This window comes from Cucurbita pepo, chromosome LG08, assembly GCF_002806865.2.
Source record: "Cucurbita pepo subsp. pepo cultivar mu-cu-16 chromosome LG08, ASM280686v2, whole genome shotgun sequence".
NCBI classification, from domain to species: domain Eukaryota; kingdom Viridiplantae; phylum Streptophyta; class Magnoliopsida; order Cucurbitales; family Cucurbitaceae; genus Cucurbita; species Cucurbita pepo.
The window spans coordinates 1,389,862-1,408,023 of NC_036645.1; the positions used below are offsets into that span (position 1 = coordinate 1,389,862).

General features: G+C 35.4%; 3 protein-coding genes across 3 annotated transcripts; all 3 read left to right on the forward strand.

Moving 5' to 3' along the window:
• The first annotated feature begins 4,614 nt into the window (after positions 1-4,614).
• On the forward strand, positions 4,615-5,115 carry LOC111800837 (monothiol glutaredoxin-S10-like). The gene has a single exon (XM_023684712.1). It carries the CDS (start codon positions 4,707-4,709, stop codon positions 5,013-5,015), a length of 309 nt encoding a protein of 102 aa, XP_023540480.1. The 5' UTR covers positions 4,615-4,706; the 3' UTR covers positions 5,016-5,115.
• A 3,284-nt stretch (positions 5,116-8,399) lies between these two features.
• LOC111800017 (serine/threonine-protein kinase PBL27-like) lies at positions 8,400-12,811 on the forward strand. The gene is made up of 5 exons (XM_023683592.1): positions 8,400-8,804; positions 9,172-9,371; positions 10,041-10,230; positions 11,261-11,652; positions 11,741-12,811. The coding sequence occupies exons 1-5, from the start codon at positions 8,681-8,683 to the stop codon at positions 12,323-12,325; spliced, it is 1,491 nt and encodes a 496-aa protein (XP_023539360.1). The 5' UTR covers positions 8,400-8,680; the 3' UTR covers positions 12,326-12,811.
• A 1,384-nt stretch (positions 12,812-14,195) lies between these two features.
• On the forward strand, positions 14,196-17,904 carry LOC111800018 (probable feruloyl esterase A). The gene is made up of 9 exons (XM_023683593.1): positions 14,196-14,214; positions 14,318-14,391; positions 14,524-14,571; positions 14,657-14,724; positions 15,097-15,169; positions 15,839-16,000; positions 16,368-16,562; positions 17,121-17,209; positions 17,370-17,904. The coding sequence occupies exons 5-9, from the start codon at positions 15,143-15,145 to the stop codon at positions 17,584-17,586; spliced, it is 690 nt and encodes a 229-aa protein (XP_023539361.1). The 5' UTR covers positions 14,196-14,214; positions 14,318-14,391; positions 14,524-14,571; positions 14,657-14,724; positions 15,097-15,142; the 3' UTR covers positions 17,587-17,904.
• The last annotated feature ends 258 nt before the right edge of the window (positions 17,905-18,162 follow it).

The window sequence follows — 18,162 nt, forward strand, 5'->3', positions numbered from 1 at the left end:
TTAGAAAAATAATGGTAATTAATAATATTAAAATAAAAGTTCAAAATTTTAATTTTTTAAAAAATAAATAATAATTAAATGAGTGGAAAAGGTATATATTTTTTTAGGGCTGAAAATGATTTTAAAAAGATGAACCTAAAAGATTCTGGTCTCTCTCCCACTGACAAAAAAACATCTATGCATGCATGCATGCATGAACGTTGGTTTTTATGTGGATGGATGCCCCCATGACATGTTAAGGGCCATGCATAAACGTCCCTGTGCTGAAGCCAAGGGGCAGGGTTGGTGAAGGGGTTATTTTGGCCTTACCAAATCCAAGTTGGTTCCTTATGGATATGTATGTATGTATACACATCGACGTCGAGAATATATATCGTCGCTATAAGAATTCAGGGCTTTTTTGACACCATGGAATGTCGGAAAAGTAAAAAAAGGTGTCACTAAAGATTCTTCCCATGTAAAAAATGCATCGAGAATTGATGTTGGTAACGTTTAGTTAGTTTGCTTTAACTCGTTTTACATAGCTAAATATATGTTTTAACACATTATTAGATACCCGAGAGAATAAAGCAAGGGCATACAAAAACTAAGTTATGTTATCCAATCAGAAAAATTACGGGATAAGAGGCAGGAGGGGGTGACTGTGTGTAACGACTCAGATCTACCGCTAGCAGATGGGCTTTCCCTTTCGAGCTTCCCCTCAAGGGTTTAAAACGAGTCTGGTAGGGGAAGGTTTCCACACACTTATGAAGGGTGTTTTGTTCTCCTCTCCAACTAATGTGGGACATCACAATCCACCCCCCTTCAGGGCCCAGAGTTCTCGCTGACACTCGTTCCTTTCTCCAATCGATGTGGGACCACCACTAAATCCACCCCATTCGGGGCCCAGCGTCTTTACTGACACACCACCTCGTGTCTACCCCCTTCGGAAACAGCCTCCTCGCTGGCACATGGTCCAATGTCTGGCTCTGATACCAAACGACTCAGATCCACTGTTAGCAAATATTGTCCTCTTTGGGCTTTCCCTTTCGAGCTTACCCTCAAGGCTTTAAAACACGTCTGCTATGGAAAGGTTTCCACACCCTTATAAATGGTGTTTTGTTCTCCTTCCCAACTAATGTGGGACATCACACTGTGATACTAAACTGTGTCAAGAGAGAACCTTTTCCCAGTGCACTCTATTGTCGTGTCGGGAGAATACCTTCTCCCAGTGCACTCTACTGTCGTGTCGGGAGAGGATTTAAATTTTGTTTAATGTTGATGTACAAATGCAATGATGAAATCTTCTCGAACATAATAGTATTGTAAAATAGTCTAATTTGGAGAATACAATTATTTTTATTTTTAAGAGAATTTTATGATTTTTGGGTGATGGAAGACAATTCATATAGTGCATTATTATTGCATATGTGACAATGGGCTAAAAGGATCATACAAAAAATTAAAGGAGATAGATTTGTTATGGGGATAAGATCCAAATAATAATCCTAATCCAATTCTATACGCACATTAAGGGCCATTTGGAGGAGGCACAATTGCACAAAAAAAAAAGAAAAAAGAAAGTCAATGCCACTATGGTCATACGTAACGAGCCATATCGAACAACATCTACTAGTGGTGTGCTTGGGTTGTTACAAATGGGTCGATGTCACTTTAACGACACGTAACGAATCAAAGCAAATAATATCTACTAACAGGTGACTTGGGCTGTTACAAATGGGGTCCATGCTACTTTAGGGTTGGAGAGAAGAACGAAGTATTTTTTATAAGGGTGGAAGTAAATGTATTTTAAAACTGTGAGGCTAACATAATGAGCTAAATTGGATAATATCTACAAGTGATGGGCTTGAACTGTTACAAATGGAGTCAATGCCACTATGGCGATACGTAACGAGTCAAATCGAACAATATCTACTAATGGTGTACTTGGACTGTTACAAATGTGGTTTATGCCACTTTGACGACACGTAACTGAGTCCAAGCGAATGATATCTACTAACGATGAACTTGAACTGTTACAAATAGAGTCGATGCACCAATAATCTCCACCTCTAGAAAAGAACGAACACATTTGATCGTATTGACACGTAGTTTCAACCAAAAACCGAATGAATATAAGATGAAAGAATAATATCTATATATATTATGCTCTAAAGGAGATATGTCTCACAAAATAAAAAACTCTTTTGACATGCCCTTCGAATATTATTATTATTATTATTATTATTATTATTATTATTATTATTATTATTATTTCGTCTTTGATCCATTGCTATTTTCACGTGTTCTTGTTCTCCTTTTCCACATTATTTAGGTTTTTTTAATCCAATTATTCTCCTTTTTTTTTAAAATAAAATTGTTTTTTTTTTTAAATATTTAGCTCAACTCATTGTAAGCACCTAACCCTATCTCATCCAATGGCTGTTACATATTCCACGTGGATTTGCCACCATTTCATCTTGGTTCGATGCACTTGGTTTGACGAGTAACACGATCTATAAAAGAGATTTGATAAGTTATTTTCGTCGCCCCGTCGTGCTAGGTTTGGTCGATGCCTTCTTATCTCTTCCGTCTTCAAGCTCGGGTTATTAGAGAAGGTTTGTCTGGTTAATAAGACGTAACATTGAGGTCAAAACTTTAAATTTCTTCGACCCTCTAGTCGAACTCACCGAGACATTCTAATCGACATCTTTATAGGTGACCATCTTGTATGGTGTCATGGTGGTACATTGATGATCTTTACATGCTCATGACAAACCTTAAACAAAACTCAAGCCCTATACACATTTTTCGCCCGTTTTTGTGATTTCGTTGAATTTTAGGTGAGATTTATATTTGCCAACTGAACACANAAAAAAAAAAAAAAAAAAAAAAAAAAAAAAAAAAAAAAAAAAAACCATTACACAAAACTCGAGCCACATACACATTTAATAATACCTTTAGAACGCCTTTACTCGAGCTCGTTAGTATTTTGTTTCAAATGTATACCCTAAAATTTTCAAAAGAATTTAAATAATGTCATTGAATTTTTTATTTTCAAATTATAATAATTACAAAAAAAATTATAAGTGACCATTTTGGACAGTGTCGTGGTTGTACATTTTTAACCGTGCAGCGTTATGATCTTAACCCGGCTCACTACAAATCTTAAACGAAACTCAAACCTGGGTTCGTTANAACACAACTCATGCAGAATCTAAAATCGAGAACGGACATTCATCATCTTCTACTTTTCTTCTTCTTTCTCATTCTCAGAATATATGGAATAAAATTTTAAAATCTTTTTTTCAATATCGAAGAATATTACTAAACACATACGTCTCTCTCTGTCTCTAAAGAATCATTTCATGGAAGCTTATGGAATGGAAAATGGCGTTGAGATTACAAAAACAAATAAAGTATATGATGATATGATCATATGTATCTATGGCGACATTCCTATTCTTTCTCTCTTTCTTACCCATAGTTGACATTCTTCGACATCATCGTTTTCGTCTTCGCTTTCGTTTTCTTCTTACTTTTCTTGCGTTTTTTCCTTTCGGGACCGAGCGAAGAACAAAGCAGGAGGAACCGAGCTCATCTTTCATTCATTTGTCTTGTCCGAAAAATATATATTTTTGTTTTTTTTCTCAAAATTATATGTATCGTGGATCTGAATATAGCTCAATGTTGATAAGACACGAGTTACAATCTCATAGGTCGAGAGTGATATCAGTGGAAATTTAGAGAAGAAACCACACGTTTGAAAATTTTCTTGAATTACTTGACGTAATTTTAAAATCTTCTTGAAATTTTCTCGAATTAATTAACTTAATATTAAATAAAATATAGGTATTAAAACAATTTTTGTCGTATTTCTTGAAATTTCTAATCGAATTCTTATTAAATATTACGTTCTACGAATCAATTAACTTAATTTTAAAATTATAGGTATTAAAATTGATCTCGTAAAATTTTATCGTGTTCATACGTGTCGGGTTATCATTAAGCTATGTCGTTTTTTCAGTTGTCGGTTGATTTATCAATTCACTTTCAAACCGAACCGCACATGTCGCTATCAAAATAAGACTCTTTTGAAAAACTCCCATTTTTTGTAAAGCTAAAAATTCCCCTATATCTAATATGTCCTTTCCTCCCCCACCTTTGCTTTTCTTTAATTAATTCTTTTTTATTTTTGGTTAAATACGTCACATTTATTTTATTTTTATAACTATGCTTCAAATTTTTTTTCCAAGTCAAAACCCTAATTTTGAAAAAAATTAAATAACCGAATAATTTTTTTATTATTATTATTATATTAATTCATCCTTACCCAATTTCAAATTTAACTAGCCCTTATCCAAATTATAAATATATATATATAATTTTTAAAAATTAAATTATAAATTTAATCTTAAATTTTTAAAATTGTATTTGACTTTTGAAAGAAAGTCTAAATGAGTTGAAAGGTTAATCGATAAAAAATTAAAATTTATAATTTATAATTTAATTTTTAAAATTTGAAAAAATACATATAAATATATATTTAAAAATAATAATAAAATGAAAGATACAGTTCACAATATGTATATATATATATATATATATATATGATTATCCCAGCATGTACTCATAGCCAACCGTCTTCTTCTTCTTCTTGAAAGAGAGATAATAGGATCACCCGGCGGTGAGTTTGGGAGTGTCAAAACGCAAGAATATTAAAGGAAATGGACCGGATAGCGAAAGTGGCGTCACAGAAAGCGGTGGTGATATTCAGCAAGAGCTCGTGCTGCATGAGCCATGCAATCAAGCGGCTATTTTACGACCAAGGGGTGAGCCCCGCCGTGTACGAGCTGGACGAGGACTCGAGAGGGAAGGAGATTGAGTGGGCTCTTTTACGCCTCGGCTGCAACCCCTCCGTGCCCGCCGTCTTCATCGGTGGTCGCTTCGTCGGCTCCGCCAATGCCATCATCACCCTCCACCTCAATGGCTGCCTCAATAAATTGCTCAAGGAAGCCGGCGCCCTTTGGCTCTGATCGCTGCGCCGCCGAGTATCTATGTTTTCCCCTTTCTTGTCTTCTTGCTTTCGAGAGGTTATTGCAACGAAAGATTACCTCTACGTAGAGTTTGTATCAATGCTTTCAACAATATATANTATATATATATATATATATATATATATATATATATGAACTTTAATTTAATGTTCTTCCACAAAAAAATTATATTTTATATTTTTGTTCGTATGTTCGTATAATTATTTTATTAAATTATATTTTAATTTCATTCTGTTTTGAATCACTGACGTTTTTCAAATGGTGTGATAATTGATACATAAACGACCGTCTAAAAAGAAATTAGAAGGATATTTTGATGGATTAATTTTAATTAATGGAGATATATTATTGACTAATTAGCTGACTAAAATAGTTTTAAAAGAATATTAAATATTAAAAATTATTTAAAACCGTGATAAAATCATTTTAAAGAAGCTAGTAGCGATATCTTGTTCATAAAGATTAATAGTTACTAGTCAAATCGAGATCGTATAGATATGACAATTATTTAATTTAATATTATTAAATTTGATCGATTTAAGTTGATTACTGTGGATGATGACCTATCTTAGTGCTTGTGCACCTTTGATCGACGACGATTTTGAATAGCAAGAAATGATATGGGAGATGTAACCTCTACCCTAGACGACATGTTTAAACAACGGTATCATAATTTTTGTNTTTTTTTTTTTTTTTTTTTTTTTTTTTTTTTTTTTTTAAACTGTGTTGGCTTGTTTTGAATATGACACGTAAATCGGATAATTTCGAATTTGTTTATCAAAATTGTTCAAATTCAAATATATGAGTTGGAAAGTTTCGGACACAAACTAACAAGTGTTCGACTCTTATCGGCAAGGGTTCAAACAGATCAAACAAATTGTTTAAGACCATGTTGTTCTAGCTAGATCATTTTGTTCTTGAATTCTTCGTCTCACTTTTCGGGAATCCGACATCTTTCAAACAGAACCCAATTTTTACTTTCTAAAGCAAACCGACAATCAGATCCTCGTCGTTCACCCATCAATAATTGCATTTTCCAAACCTTTTATTTTTCGAGCATTTAGGCGCCCGACAATCTTTGCTATAGAAACCACGAATAATTTGATAGAGTTTCATTTTCACGTTCTTTTTTAGGCTTAATTATCTCAAATTTAATCTTAATTTGCTTTGAAAGCCATTATATTTTAATTATTTCCAACTCGATCAAATTTTGAAAAACTCTCGTAACATGCATATGATAACAACTCAAGTTTAATCATATTTTAGAAGTTAGGTCGTTATACTGATAACTATCTCTAAAAGTATAAAATTTTATTCTCTTTAAAAAAAAATAATAATAAAGATAAAAGATTTTATGACGATATTATTCTTGAAAGTAAAAAAAATGAATATGAATATCTTTTTTATTTTGTCTCTTTTCCTTAGACCAAGAGTCGAGCACCTCGATACATACATACATACATACATATATATTTATTTATTTATTTATTTATGCTATTTGAAAACATAAATATTTAGAATATTAAATTAATCAGAACAATAATATTTAAATATTTGTTTTTTTTTTAAATATACAAGGGAAAGAAATTAAAAGTATTAAATAATAAAAGAAAAAAAGGAAATTTGTAGGGCCCACGTGAGCGTCACGAGGACATTTATTGGGAAATTCGTGGGAATTATGCAACAATACATCAACGGTAATGTGGTGTGTAAGCATTGAAAAAGATTGGTTTATATTCCAATGTCTAATCAATAAATAAGATTGGATCAGATTTTTTTTTTTCTTTTAAAAAATAAGAATATATTCTTTGGCTAATAAAATGGGATAAATCCCAACATCCCACTAGTTAGCTTACAACCTCGGGTTTTAATGCTGACGATAAAATAAGAGCAATTTAACAATAATTGACATGTATTTTTTATTAAAAAAAATTAGATATTCGAATTTATTTATTTTCGAATATTGAACTAAAAAAATTTACTAAGAAAAAAATGAATCATGAAAGTCCCATATCGACTAATTTAGGGAATGATCATGGGTTTATGCTCAAAGAATCAAAGTGGACAATATCATACTAGAGTTGTGTTCGTCTAACATGATATCAGAGTCATGCCCTAAACTTAGTCATGCCAATAGAAAGGAGTCGAGCCTCGATTAAGGGGAGGTGTTAGATGATGAAAGTCCCACATCCGGTAAATTTAGGGTATACTCGAAATGATAAAAAATAATAATAATAATAATAAACCTAATTAAATTAAGATAATATTTTTAATTATTGTATTTGATTTTTTTTTTCTATAAAATTGATATTTTTAAAAAATTAAATCACTTTAATATGTTAAAAATTCAAATTTTATGTGGGTTGAAACTTGGGCTACAAATAGGTATTTGTAAACTTAGGCCCAATAAGCCCAAAATGGAGTTTTTAAAAAAATAAAATAAAATAAATTTATTATTATTATTTTAGCGACAGGATGAGGACAAAGATTTGATGTTTACTAAATAATGTGAGATGTCCCTCAAATATAAAATGGCAGAAATTAAAAAAAATAATTTAATTAATTTGTATGGATTTTTGTGGATGGGAATGGTTTTTTTATTTTTTATTAATTTATAATTACCCATTAAACAAATATTAAATTATTATAGGGAAATTTTTAATGTCTATTTTGTTTATTATTTTATATTTTATAAAATGAAATAAGGTGAAAAACGCACCCAACCTTCGTAGAGCTGTTCTGTATATTGTAATCGATCCGAACTTGTTCGAACCAAACTCGTTATAGGAGTAAGTGAAGTTGGTGAACTCGTTCGAGCCGAACCTCCTTTTCTGAAGGGAGGATCGAATGGTATACTTTTGAAATAGTAATTAGCGTATTATTCAACGAGTACATTGCATGTTTCCCTAATAGTTGCGATAATGCGTGAAGATCAAACAGCCAAACTTTTGACTTTATGTTCTAACGTGCTGGCTCGAGATTTCTTTAAGTCAGAATAGCTAATTCAAGTACAAGTTTTGGTAAACGAGACTTCCCAACCTCAACAGTCTCGGTGTGTGTATATATATATATATTATTTATTTATTTATTGGATAATAAGAAGGCATTAAAATGGGATTTAGAGCATGTGTTTAAGAATGTCCGTCACAAATGTGGGACCCACTCCTATATATATAAAATAAAAATATTATTATTTTAATTTTCCTTTTCGGTAGAAATAAAAATAAATAAATTGTTTAATAATTTCGTTATGGATTTGCAGTTAAGAAATTAATTGCACCCAGATTTGGTCTTTAAGTTCAATACCATATATATATATATATATATATATATATATATATTTGTACTTAATCGAGTATTTTTTAAAAAGAAAAAAAGGAAAAGAAAAAGAAAAAAGGTTTTCGCAGTTCTTTTTCTCTACCTTACTACTCTTTCACGATGTCAGTTTCTTCGATTTGGTGATCTGCTTCTCAGAAATGTTCGTCGCGATCTTTCCCTGTAAGGGGAGAGTGCGATTTGATGGAGGAGGTTGAGGAAGAGGACCGATTTTTAGGGGTTGGATATGATTATGAGCACTTTAAGTTAGTTAATTCGGCCCTGTAATTGGGGTTTTTTGGGGTTTTCTTGCTTGTTTTTAGTTGATTATGGGTGGTTGTTTTCCTTGTTTTGGATCATCCGATCGTAATGGCGCAAAGGAAGCTACTAAGAAGGATTCAGCTAAGGATGGCGCCACCGCGCTGTCTCATCGTGTTAGCAGAGTGAGCTCAGGTGATAAATCAATGGCGTTCTTATCATTTTCTAGGGTTAATTCTTTAGGGTTTTGCTTGTTTTGCTTGTTTCCATCGCTATGGCTTCCTTGAACTGTGGCAATTTGCTGGTTCGTTCTGTTTTCGTTGTTCATAGGTTTTTTGGAGAAATTTTTGTGGTTTTGATCTGAAGAATTCATGGCGTTCAAATTTTTGTTGTTTTTATCTTTTTGCTGTTTTTTTAACTTCCTCATTATCTTGTTCTTGGCTTAGTGATGTTTTGTGAATGTTTTGACGTTGTGAAATGATTAAGGCTATAGAAAGGGCAAAATGTATGTTGAATTAGCTTAGTATGGTTGGCATGATGTCTAAGTTGCTGGTTTTTATAGATAAATCGAAGACATGGAGTGTATCTGATGCTAAGAACGAACCAACTGTTCAAAAGGAGGGAACAACGGCACATATTGCAGCTCAAACGTTTACGTTTCGGGAGCTTGCTACAGCGACAAAGAACTTTAGACCTGAATGCTTATTGGGAGAAGGGGGGTTTGGACGAGTTTACAAGGGCCGCTTGGAGAGCACGGGACAGGTAAGATATTGTTTTTCACATATTGAAGTTCATTATCTTGAAATGATTTATGACAATGGATGTAAAGGGCACCGATCAAGTAACGGTCCAAGCCCACCGTTAGCAGATATTGCCCTATTTGGGCTTTCCCATTTGGACATCCCCTCAAGGTTTTTAAAACGTGTCTGATAGGGAGAGGTTTCCACACACTCCTAAAGGATACTTTGTTCTCGTCTCCAATCGATGTGGGATCTCACAATCCACCTCTCTTTAGGGCCCAGCGTCATCGCTGACACTTGTTCATTTCTCTAATCGATGTGGGACCCCCTAATCCACCCCTCTTCGGGACCAGCATCCTTGCTAGCATATCGTCTCGTGTCCACCCTCCTTCGGGGCTCGGTCTCCTCTCTAGCACATCGCCTGGTGTCTGGCTCTGATACCATTTGTAATGGCCCAAGCCCACCGCTAGCATATATTGTCCTCTTTGGGCTTTCTCTTTCGGGCTTTCCTTTAAGGTTTTTAAAACCACGCCCTTATAAAGAATGCTTCGTTTTCCTCCCCAATCGATGTGGGATTTCACAGATCATGTGAAAGTCTCCTGCCCTGTCGAGGCAACATCTTTGGTTGTCCTTATATGTGAAACAAATTTATGACATGAAATATAAGTTCTGAATGACTGCTCTTGTACAGGTAGTGGCTGTGAAGCAGCTCGACCGTAATGGTCTTCAAGGAAATCGGGAATTTTTGGTTGAAGTTCTAATGCTTAGCCTGTTACATCACCCAAATCTTGTTAACTTGATCGGCTATTGTGCTGATGGCGATCAACGGCTTCTTGTTTACGAGTTCATGCCATTGGGGTCGTTGGAAGATCATTTACATGGTTTGATATCTATCCCTTCTTTTTCTTTCATCTTGTGATAGGAACAATTTTTTAAGTTTCAAATATGAAAGCAATCTTAATCACAAATTTAGCACTAACGGACATACTAGCTTGCTAGATGCTCCCACCAACACCATCATAGACGTGCACATAGAGATTATGTGTTGGGGTGGGTGGGGATCTTCATTTGCTATTGTGAGATTCTACATCGGTTGGAGAGGAGAACGAAACATTCTTTATAAGGGTGTGGAAACCTCTCCCTAGCAGACGTGTTTTAAAAATCTTGAGGGGAAGCCCGGAAGGGAAAGTCCAAAAAGGACAATATCTACTAGTGGTGGGCTTGGGTTGTTATAGCGGTCATCACATTCATCAATTTGTATCTCCCACCATCTATTTTAACAATGAGTTAACTCTCATGGCCAGATGAAGGGCTAAATCTAACTTCTGAGTCAAACTGTAACAGCCCAAGTCCACCGTTAGCAGATATGTCATTTTTAGACTTTCCCTTCAAGGCTTCCCCTCAAGATTTAAAACGCGTATACTAGGGAGAGGTTTTCACACCCTTATAAGGAATGCTTCGTTACCCTCTCCAACCAATGTGGGATCTCACAATCCAACCCCTTTGAGGTCCAGCGTCCTTGCTAGCACACTACTTCGAACTTGGCTCTGATACCGTTGGTAACAGTCCAAGCCCATCGTCNTTTACTATTCTCAAATCTTAGGTTTTATTTTTTTTTATTTTTTCCCCTAATGATTCATTTAGTATTCTGGAGTATGGAGAGGCATAGGTGGTTGAAGGTGGCGATTTTTGCTTGTCTGGTCGCTTTTTCCGTCGGANTTTCTCTTCCGGGCTTCCTCTCAAGGTTTTAAAACGCGTCTCCTAGGGAGAGGATTCCACACCCTTATAAGAAATATTTTGTTACCCTCTCTAACCAATATAGGATCTCACAAACATTCTCTTGAAGCTTTACTTATCCATCAATTTGTATTCTTCAAAACCTTTCTGATTACTTTTTGTACCTATTTTCAGATTTTCCACCAGATAAGGAGCCCTTGAATTGGAATACTAGAATGAAGATCGCAGCTGGTGCTGCAAAAGGATTGGAATATTTGCATGACAAAGCGAACCCGCCTGTTATATATCGAGACTTGAAGTCGTCCAATATTCTTCTAGACGAGGGCTACCATCCCAAGCTGTCAGATTTCGGTCTTGCGAAACTAGGTCCAGTTGGTGATAAGACTCACGTCTCGACGAGAGTAATGGGAACATATGGTTATTGTGCTCCGGAGTATGCTATGACTGGTCAACTCACTCTCAAGTCGGATGTATATAGTTTTGGAGTCGTCTTTCTTGAACTTATCACAGGGCGCAAGGCGATCGATAATACCAGAGGTCCGGGAGAGCATAATCTTGTAGCGTGGGTGAGTATGCTTTCTTTACTGTTCTCATTCTTTGTGCATTTCAATTTGTATTAATCACTCAAAGCTTTTGCTGGCAAATGGTATACAGGCTCGGCCACTTTTTAAAGATCGTCGAAAGTTCCCTAAGATGGCCGATCCGCTGCTGCAAGGTCGTTATCCCACGCGGGGGCTTTATCAGGCATTGGCAGTTGCAGCAATGTGCTTGCAAGAGCAAGCTGCTACTCGACCTCTAATCGGGGACGTAGTTACTGCTCTGACGTATTTAGCCTCGCAAACTTATGATCCTAATACAGCTGCTTCTCAAAGCAATCGAATGAGTGGTACTACTCCACGATCCCGAGATGAGCGAAGAGGCTTGCCAGATGGATTGGATAGCCCTGATGAGCGTGGTCGTGGACGTTGTTCCCCGTCAAACTACAGAAACTGTGGAGGTACCGAGCTAAGCAGAATTGACACGGAAGGCGGGTCTGGTCGAAAATGGGAATTGGATGAGTTAGAACAACAAGAGTCTCTACGAGACAGTCCTGCATATACAGGACAAGCAAGGGAAACACCGAAGATCCGCGACGTAAACAGAGAACGTGCAGTTGCAGAAGCAAAAATGTGGGGTGAAAACTGGAAAGAGAGAAACCAGGCGAACGTGCAAGGCAGCTTCGACAGTTCACGAGAATGAAAGCGATGAAGCTCGACGTTTCTCGTTTCTCATCACATTTTGCTTGATCTTCTGCTAGGAAATGAAGGTGCCAGTGCCTACTAAACTACAGGTAAAATTGCAGGAAGAAGAAGAGGAAGGAAAGATTCATATTACAAACACAACAACTACAGGTATCTTATCTTCCATTTGCAAGTCCAACCCAAAAAACATTGTTTTACTGTTCTTGCTGCTGGTTCTTCAACAATGATGAGGTAAAGAAAGAGGGAGAATTGTGTAATCAAATCGAGGTGTCGAGCGTAGTTAGGTTGGTTGGTCGGTCGGTCTCATGTAATTTTGGAGATGTCTGAAATTTCACGGGGACTATCGGAATGAGTATTGAAAAAAAAAAAAAATAGAGTTTCGTGTGGGGTTTCCATTGTCATCTGTGGCTGTTAGTTCAGTTCATCCGTGTATCATTCATTTACTCGAAGATCACATGATTTTTATAAATACAGTATTTCTAAATTTGCGTTCCGAACCCAAATTTCCAAACAACCTAAGTTTTGTAAACCAAGTTTCCTAAATCTATGTGCCAAACACCCCTAAATGTTACGGAATAGACAGATTATCTTTTGAACTAATTACATAATTACCCTTGTGGTTTTAAAAAATTATAATTATCTTCCTTCTTTTGAAATTGTGCACTAACCTTTAGGATAAAATTTTATTTTTAAAAGATGAGAGATTTAATTGAAAAATGATAATATATATGGGACTTACTTCAAAACTTTCATATCTAAGTTAAAAAAAAAAAAAAAAAAAAAAAAATATATATATATATATATATATATTATATTTATTTATTATTTATTTTATTTTATCCAAGGTCCCTTAAATTGCCCTTAATTGTCCAACTTGAAAAAATTAAATAAAGAATTTCAAGAGAAGCGAATCCATCGCAGAAACAGCTGGCTTAATGGGATGGTAAAAGCGTAAATAAGTCTAGAGGTAAGGGCATTTTTTTGGAATTGAAACGACGATTTAACTTTACGCAATCCATCGGCTTCTCAAGTCGTTTTCCGTCATTCTTCTGCTTTGTTAAACTTCCTCCGTTTGTTGCAGAAGAATTTCCTTCTCCGGCAAGAACTGATTCTACTTGCTTAGGTGCTTCGAAACGCTGAATTTTCTCTTATCTTGATTGAAGTCGGTGCCGTCACCGGTAATTGAACGTTCCGATCATTGGAAGAGCCGCTGATTCTCTAGCTGGTTTCTCCTTTTCCAAGTTCGTTCGCTGTTATAACTTTTCTCTTTTCATAATTGTTTTTTTATTCAATTAATTTTCCTGCTCGTGGAGTGTGATTCCAATTTTGAGGAGAATTTTTCGATTTGATGAGCCGATTGTCCGTTTCTTGGTGTCTGATGATTCTCCTTTTAATCGCCTTGCATTTTGNTTCCAACAATCCACCCCTCGAATAAAGTACACCATAGAGCCCTCGGAGGTCTATGGAGCCCTTAAACGAAATACACCCTTTGTTCGACTCTTGAGTCACTTCTGACTACACCTTCGAGGCTCACAACTTCTTTATTTGACATGTGAGGATTCCATTGACATGGCTCTGATACCATGTAAAGAATCACAACCCTCCACAGTGGTATGATACTGTCCCATTTGAGCATAAGCTCTCATGGCTTTTTTTTTTTTTTTTTTTTTCGTTTTGATTTGTTTTTAATTATTAAGTATTACAAGGAAGTGTGCATGTTTTTAATTTAGTGTATATATATGTTTTTTTTGGCTGAAATTTCGAGTTCGTCTAATGGTGTGCTTGAACTCCTCAAATTCAGAGTTCAGATTGAACCACAAGCACAGCGGGGATGCTATTTCTTTCAACCATACTCTTGCGGAAATCTTGGTGCAATATGCTTCTGCGGTATGTTTTTATCTTTTTAATGCCCGGTGGTTATTTTGTTCTTCATCTTATGTGCTACTTATAGTTACGTCATTCGCTTGAATTAAGCAATTTGTGATTTCAGGCGTACATATCTGATTTAACGGAACTGTTTACTTGGACATGCTCAAGATGTGATGACCTGACTCAGGTACTTAGGTAATCTGATGATTTTCAGGGGTGTAGACAAGTACTAGACATCTTTGATATTCAAGTTTTGTGTATATTGAGGCAGTTAGTTTTCTTTTAGCCAAAATAATCGGCACTTATGTTCATTTCCAATGGAAACAGGGGTTTGAAGTTATAGAACTGGTTGTTGATGTCCAGCACTGCCTACAGGTATATTTCATTGGATGGTTTTAGGGAAACTAGTCGAGCTTGGTTGAAATTTGTTGTTGTGATATCGTTTTTGTACTTGCTGCAGTCGTATGTCGGAGTAGCAAAGAGTCTTAATGCTATCGTTATTGCTTTTAGAGGAACTCAAGAAAACAGGTGAGCAAATTGAGGTTTATCGGTTTGCAAAATTTCATTGGAACAAACGATTTGGTCTTTTATAGTGGACAAATAGCTTCATTTTGCTTATGGTGTATAGCTTTTGCATTTAGAGAGTGAAAAAACTGATCTAAAGACAGTAATACCTTGACACTTTGAACGTACAAACTATTGATTAAGCAAACAAAGTTTTCCCTGTAAACTATTCCACTGGTATTATGCTTTTCTGTAACTTTGTCCTTGCTTTCTATTTGATGAAACTAATTAATCAAATCATTTGTTGATTTGTAAAGATAAATATAACCATATTAACACCTCTGGTGTTTGGGGGTTGGTGATGGTCTGATCTATGTATTTAAACTTTATTTACAGCATACAGAACTGGATTGAAGACCTATACTGGAAGCAGCTTGACCAGATGTACCCTGGCATGCCGGATGCAATGGTGTGTGTTGCGAAAAGTTTCTGTTATCTGTTCTTTTGCATATGCTAGATTGAAAGTTGTCTTTGAAAAAGCTTGTAGGTCTTGCCCACCTCATAATCTTAGTGCTTGTTTTAAGTCCTCGTCTATGTTAATATAAAAGAAGATTACATTGGGTGGGGTTACTTCTAGTGCTTGTATAAAACCTCAAGATTTTACCATTGGATGATATTTCTTTTATATCATATTGAACGATTAAGTGAGCACTGGGTGCATGGAGATGGACCTAGTTTAGAGTTTTAAAACACAACAAATTGAAGAGAATAGAGTTGCAGACAAGACATGCAGTCTATTTGAAGTCTTAAAAAAAAGATATAAGAACCATTTTGAACTTCTAAAATATTTAATTTAGGAAGGAATACAAAGTTCACATATATATGTACACACACGTACAAGGAATACGAAGTTCACAATCAGGAATAACTAACTAGAACAGAGGAGGAGTAAGTTTAAATTGCCTTCTACTTATGTAGTGGTGTTTCTTAGTTTTTATTTGATTTTCTTCAAATAACAGCACTCAAGTAGGATTCAGACCTCAGTCCTTGAAGAGAACCTTTATCTCATCATTTTTACTAAAACTCAATGTTAAGCTGTTAGAGAGAGACACAATAACTTTAGTTCTTGTTACCTCAGGTGCACCATGGGTTTTATTTTGCTTATCACAATACAACAATACGCCCTGCGATAGTAAGTGCTGTTGAAAGAGCCAGGAAGTTCTATGGTAACCTTGACATCATGGTGACTGGACATTCAATGGGAGGGGCAATGGCAGCATTTTGTGGCCTGGATCTTGCAGTAAGTGACGTCAGCTTCTTCCTTGCTTGATAACTTTGATAATTGTTGCATTGCTTTTCTGAAAGATATGATGGCCAAAAGTCTTTGACATTTAGTAGTCTTAAAATTTTGTAAAATTAGTCAACATACTCCAGTAGCCATTCGTGGTTGAAGTTAAAAATATATTTTGACTGCCTGTTTAGCGCTTGAACATTTCTTTTACTACAGAATGGAAAGCTATCGTCAAACCACCTACATGGTGCTTGAACATTCTTGTTTTCAATATTTTTAGAATCTTAGGAAGATATGAATGTTTTTATGTTAGGTTTTAATTTAGATTCTCTTGTTTGATCGATGCTTTATGCTGAGGATTTGCTATTCAATGCAGGTTAGCCACAATTACCAGAATGTCCAGGTTATGACATTTGGACAGCCTCGTATTGGCAATGCAGTCTTTGCATCTTACTATAGCAATATAGTGCCAAATACATTTCGAGTTACAAATGGAAATGATATCGTCCCCCATTTGCCTCCATTTTATTCTTATTTTCCTAGAAAGACATATCGCCATTTTCCTAGAGAGGTATGTTTCATTGATACTTTGAACTATACAAAGATACTTAGGACATGTGATGGCGTGCACTTGATGGGAAAAATCGTGCACAATCTCCTTTTTTAGCAGTTCCTTTCGTTTGCAAACACAACTATGTTAATCTCTCTGCTCTTGGAAGACATTTCTAAATATCCTTCAAACAGTACGTCTTACCTTTATCGGTGAAATGAGGGTTGTAAAATTAAATTTAACTTTCAAGAGAGTGTTGAATTTTTTTTAAAGATGAAGATAAGTGGTATCACCACTGCTTTTTCCTACAGGAATCCAACTGTAGTAGGTTACTTGAAGAGTTGTACTTCTGTTCCCATGAGTTATAAGGAGATCTAACCGTAGTTAATATTTGGNGGAAAAAAAAAAAAAAAAAAAAAACTAATGCTTCTTTAGGGCTCTGCAAATGGTACTTGTATATATTCAATGCCAGTAAACCTAAAAGTTGTGCACATTTCAGACTCAAATGGCAGAAACATTACATATTTCTCTGCTAAATTAGTCCCTTTTAAGTAACTTAAAAGTCCCAACAATCTGCAGGTGTGGCTTTATGATGTTGGATTTGGAAGTTTCATTTATCAAGTTGAAAAGGTTTGTGATGGTTCTGGTGAAGACCCATCTTGTAGCAGGTAATTCTTCTCTTGTTTGATCAGATGTTGATGAGCAGCATTACTTATTATGGATTTGATTCTGGAATTTTGGTTGCTATTTCTGAGCTACGAATTTCCAACAATGAAAATCTGTATTTAGTAATCTAAAGAAAGCTTTAAAATATTGCCAATGTGACAGGTCTGTCTCTGGAAAAAGTGTTTCAGATCATTTGGTGTACTATGGGGTTGAGCTAAGTAGTCCAGCATGGAGATCATGTAGATTTGTGATGGATCCTCCTCTGGCGGCATCGTATGGAACGACCGATCTGAATGGTAACAGAGTTTTCTCTAGGGATCCTGAAATTCCTCTTATCAGATTGAAGGAACCGTCCTCACTCGGAGGTAAATCCTGGTAGCGTTCATTCTATGACCGAATACTTTCTTGCCCATGATAACCTTAAAGAAGACCGTGGAGGGGTCGCGTGCCATTTGAGTTATTTCAAACCTTGTTCGAGATGCAATTGCGTAAAGGCTTGATCAGTGTGGTGGTTCGGCTGGTAAATATCCAACCTTGTGAATAATTAAGCTGTTTATTTGTACATATGGGAAAATGTATATTATTGTAAAAATTGTTACACTGAGAATTGGTAGTTTCAAAATAATGTGGATAGAAGAAAATTGCGATAAGATGCAACGTCGTAGAACAGCATGAATGAAATAATCATGTGTTTGTATATTGTTATTTGTTGTTTTTTGCTTTGAATTCTAATGCAGGGAACTGTCCAGCGTTTAGGATTTAAGGTTAAGGGTGTCGGGCGTTTAAGGTTTAGGGTTTTGGATGGAGCTAAGTTCGAGGGATCAGGAGAAGGATGGGAATGGGTTTGAAAGCCCCAGGTTCGTTTTATTTATATATTTACTTTTTCTTTTATCTATATTTTAAAAATTAAGCTAAGCCATAGTTTTTTTTTTTTTTTTTTTTTTTTTTTTTTTTT

Coding starts and splice junctions, on each gene's coding strand:
- LOC111800017 (XM_023683592.1), top strand. CDS start 8,681: ATGGGTGGTTGTTTTCCTTGTTTTGGATCATCCGATCGTAATGGCGCA. Junction 8,805..9,171: donor TGTTAGCAGAGTGAGCTCAG/GTGATAAATCAA, acceptor TGGTTTTTATAG/ATAAATCGAAGACATGGAGT. Junction 10,231..11,260: donor GTTGGAAGATCATTTACATG/GTTTGATATCTA, acceptor ACCTATTTTCAG/ATTTTCCACCAGATAAGGAG.
- LOC111800837 (XM_023684712.1), top strand. CDS start 4,707: ATGGACCGGATAGCGAAAGTGGCGTCACAGAAAGCGGTGGTGATATTC.
- LOC111800018 (XM_023683593.1), top strand. CDS start 15,143: ATGTACCCTGGCATGCCGGATGCAATG. Junction 15,170..15,838: donor CTGGCATGCCGGATGCAATG/GTGTGTGTTGCG, acceptor TTGTTACCTCAG/GTGCACCATGGGTTTTATTT. Junction 16,563..17,120: donor ATCGCCATTTTCCTAGAGAG/GTATGTTTCATT, acceptor AACAATCTGCAG/GTGTGGCTTTATGATGTTGG.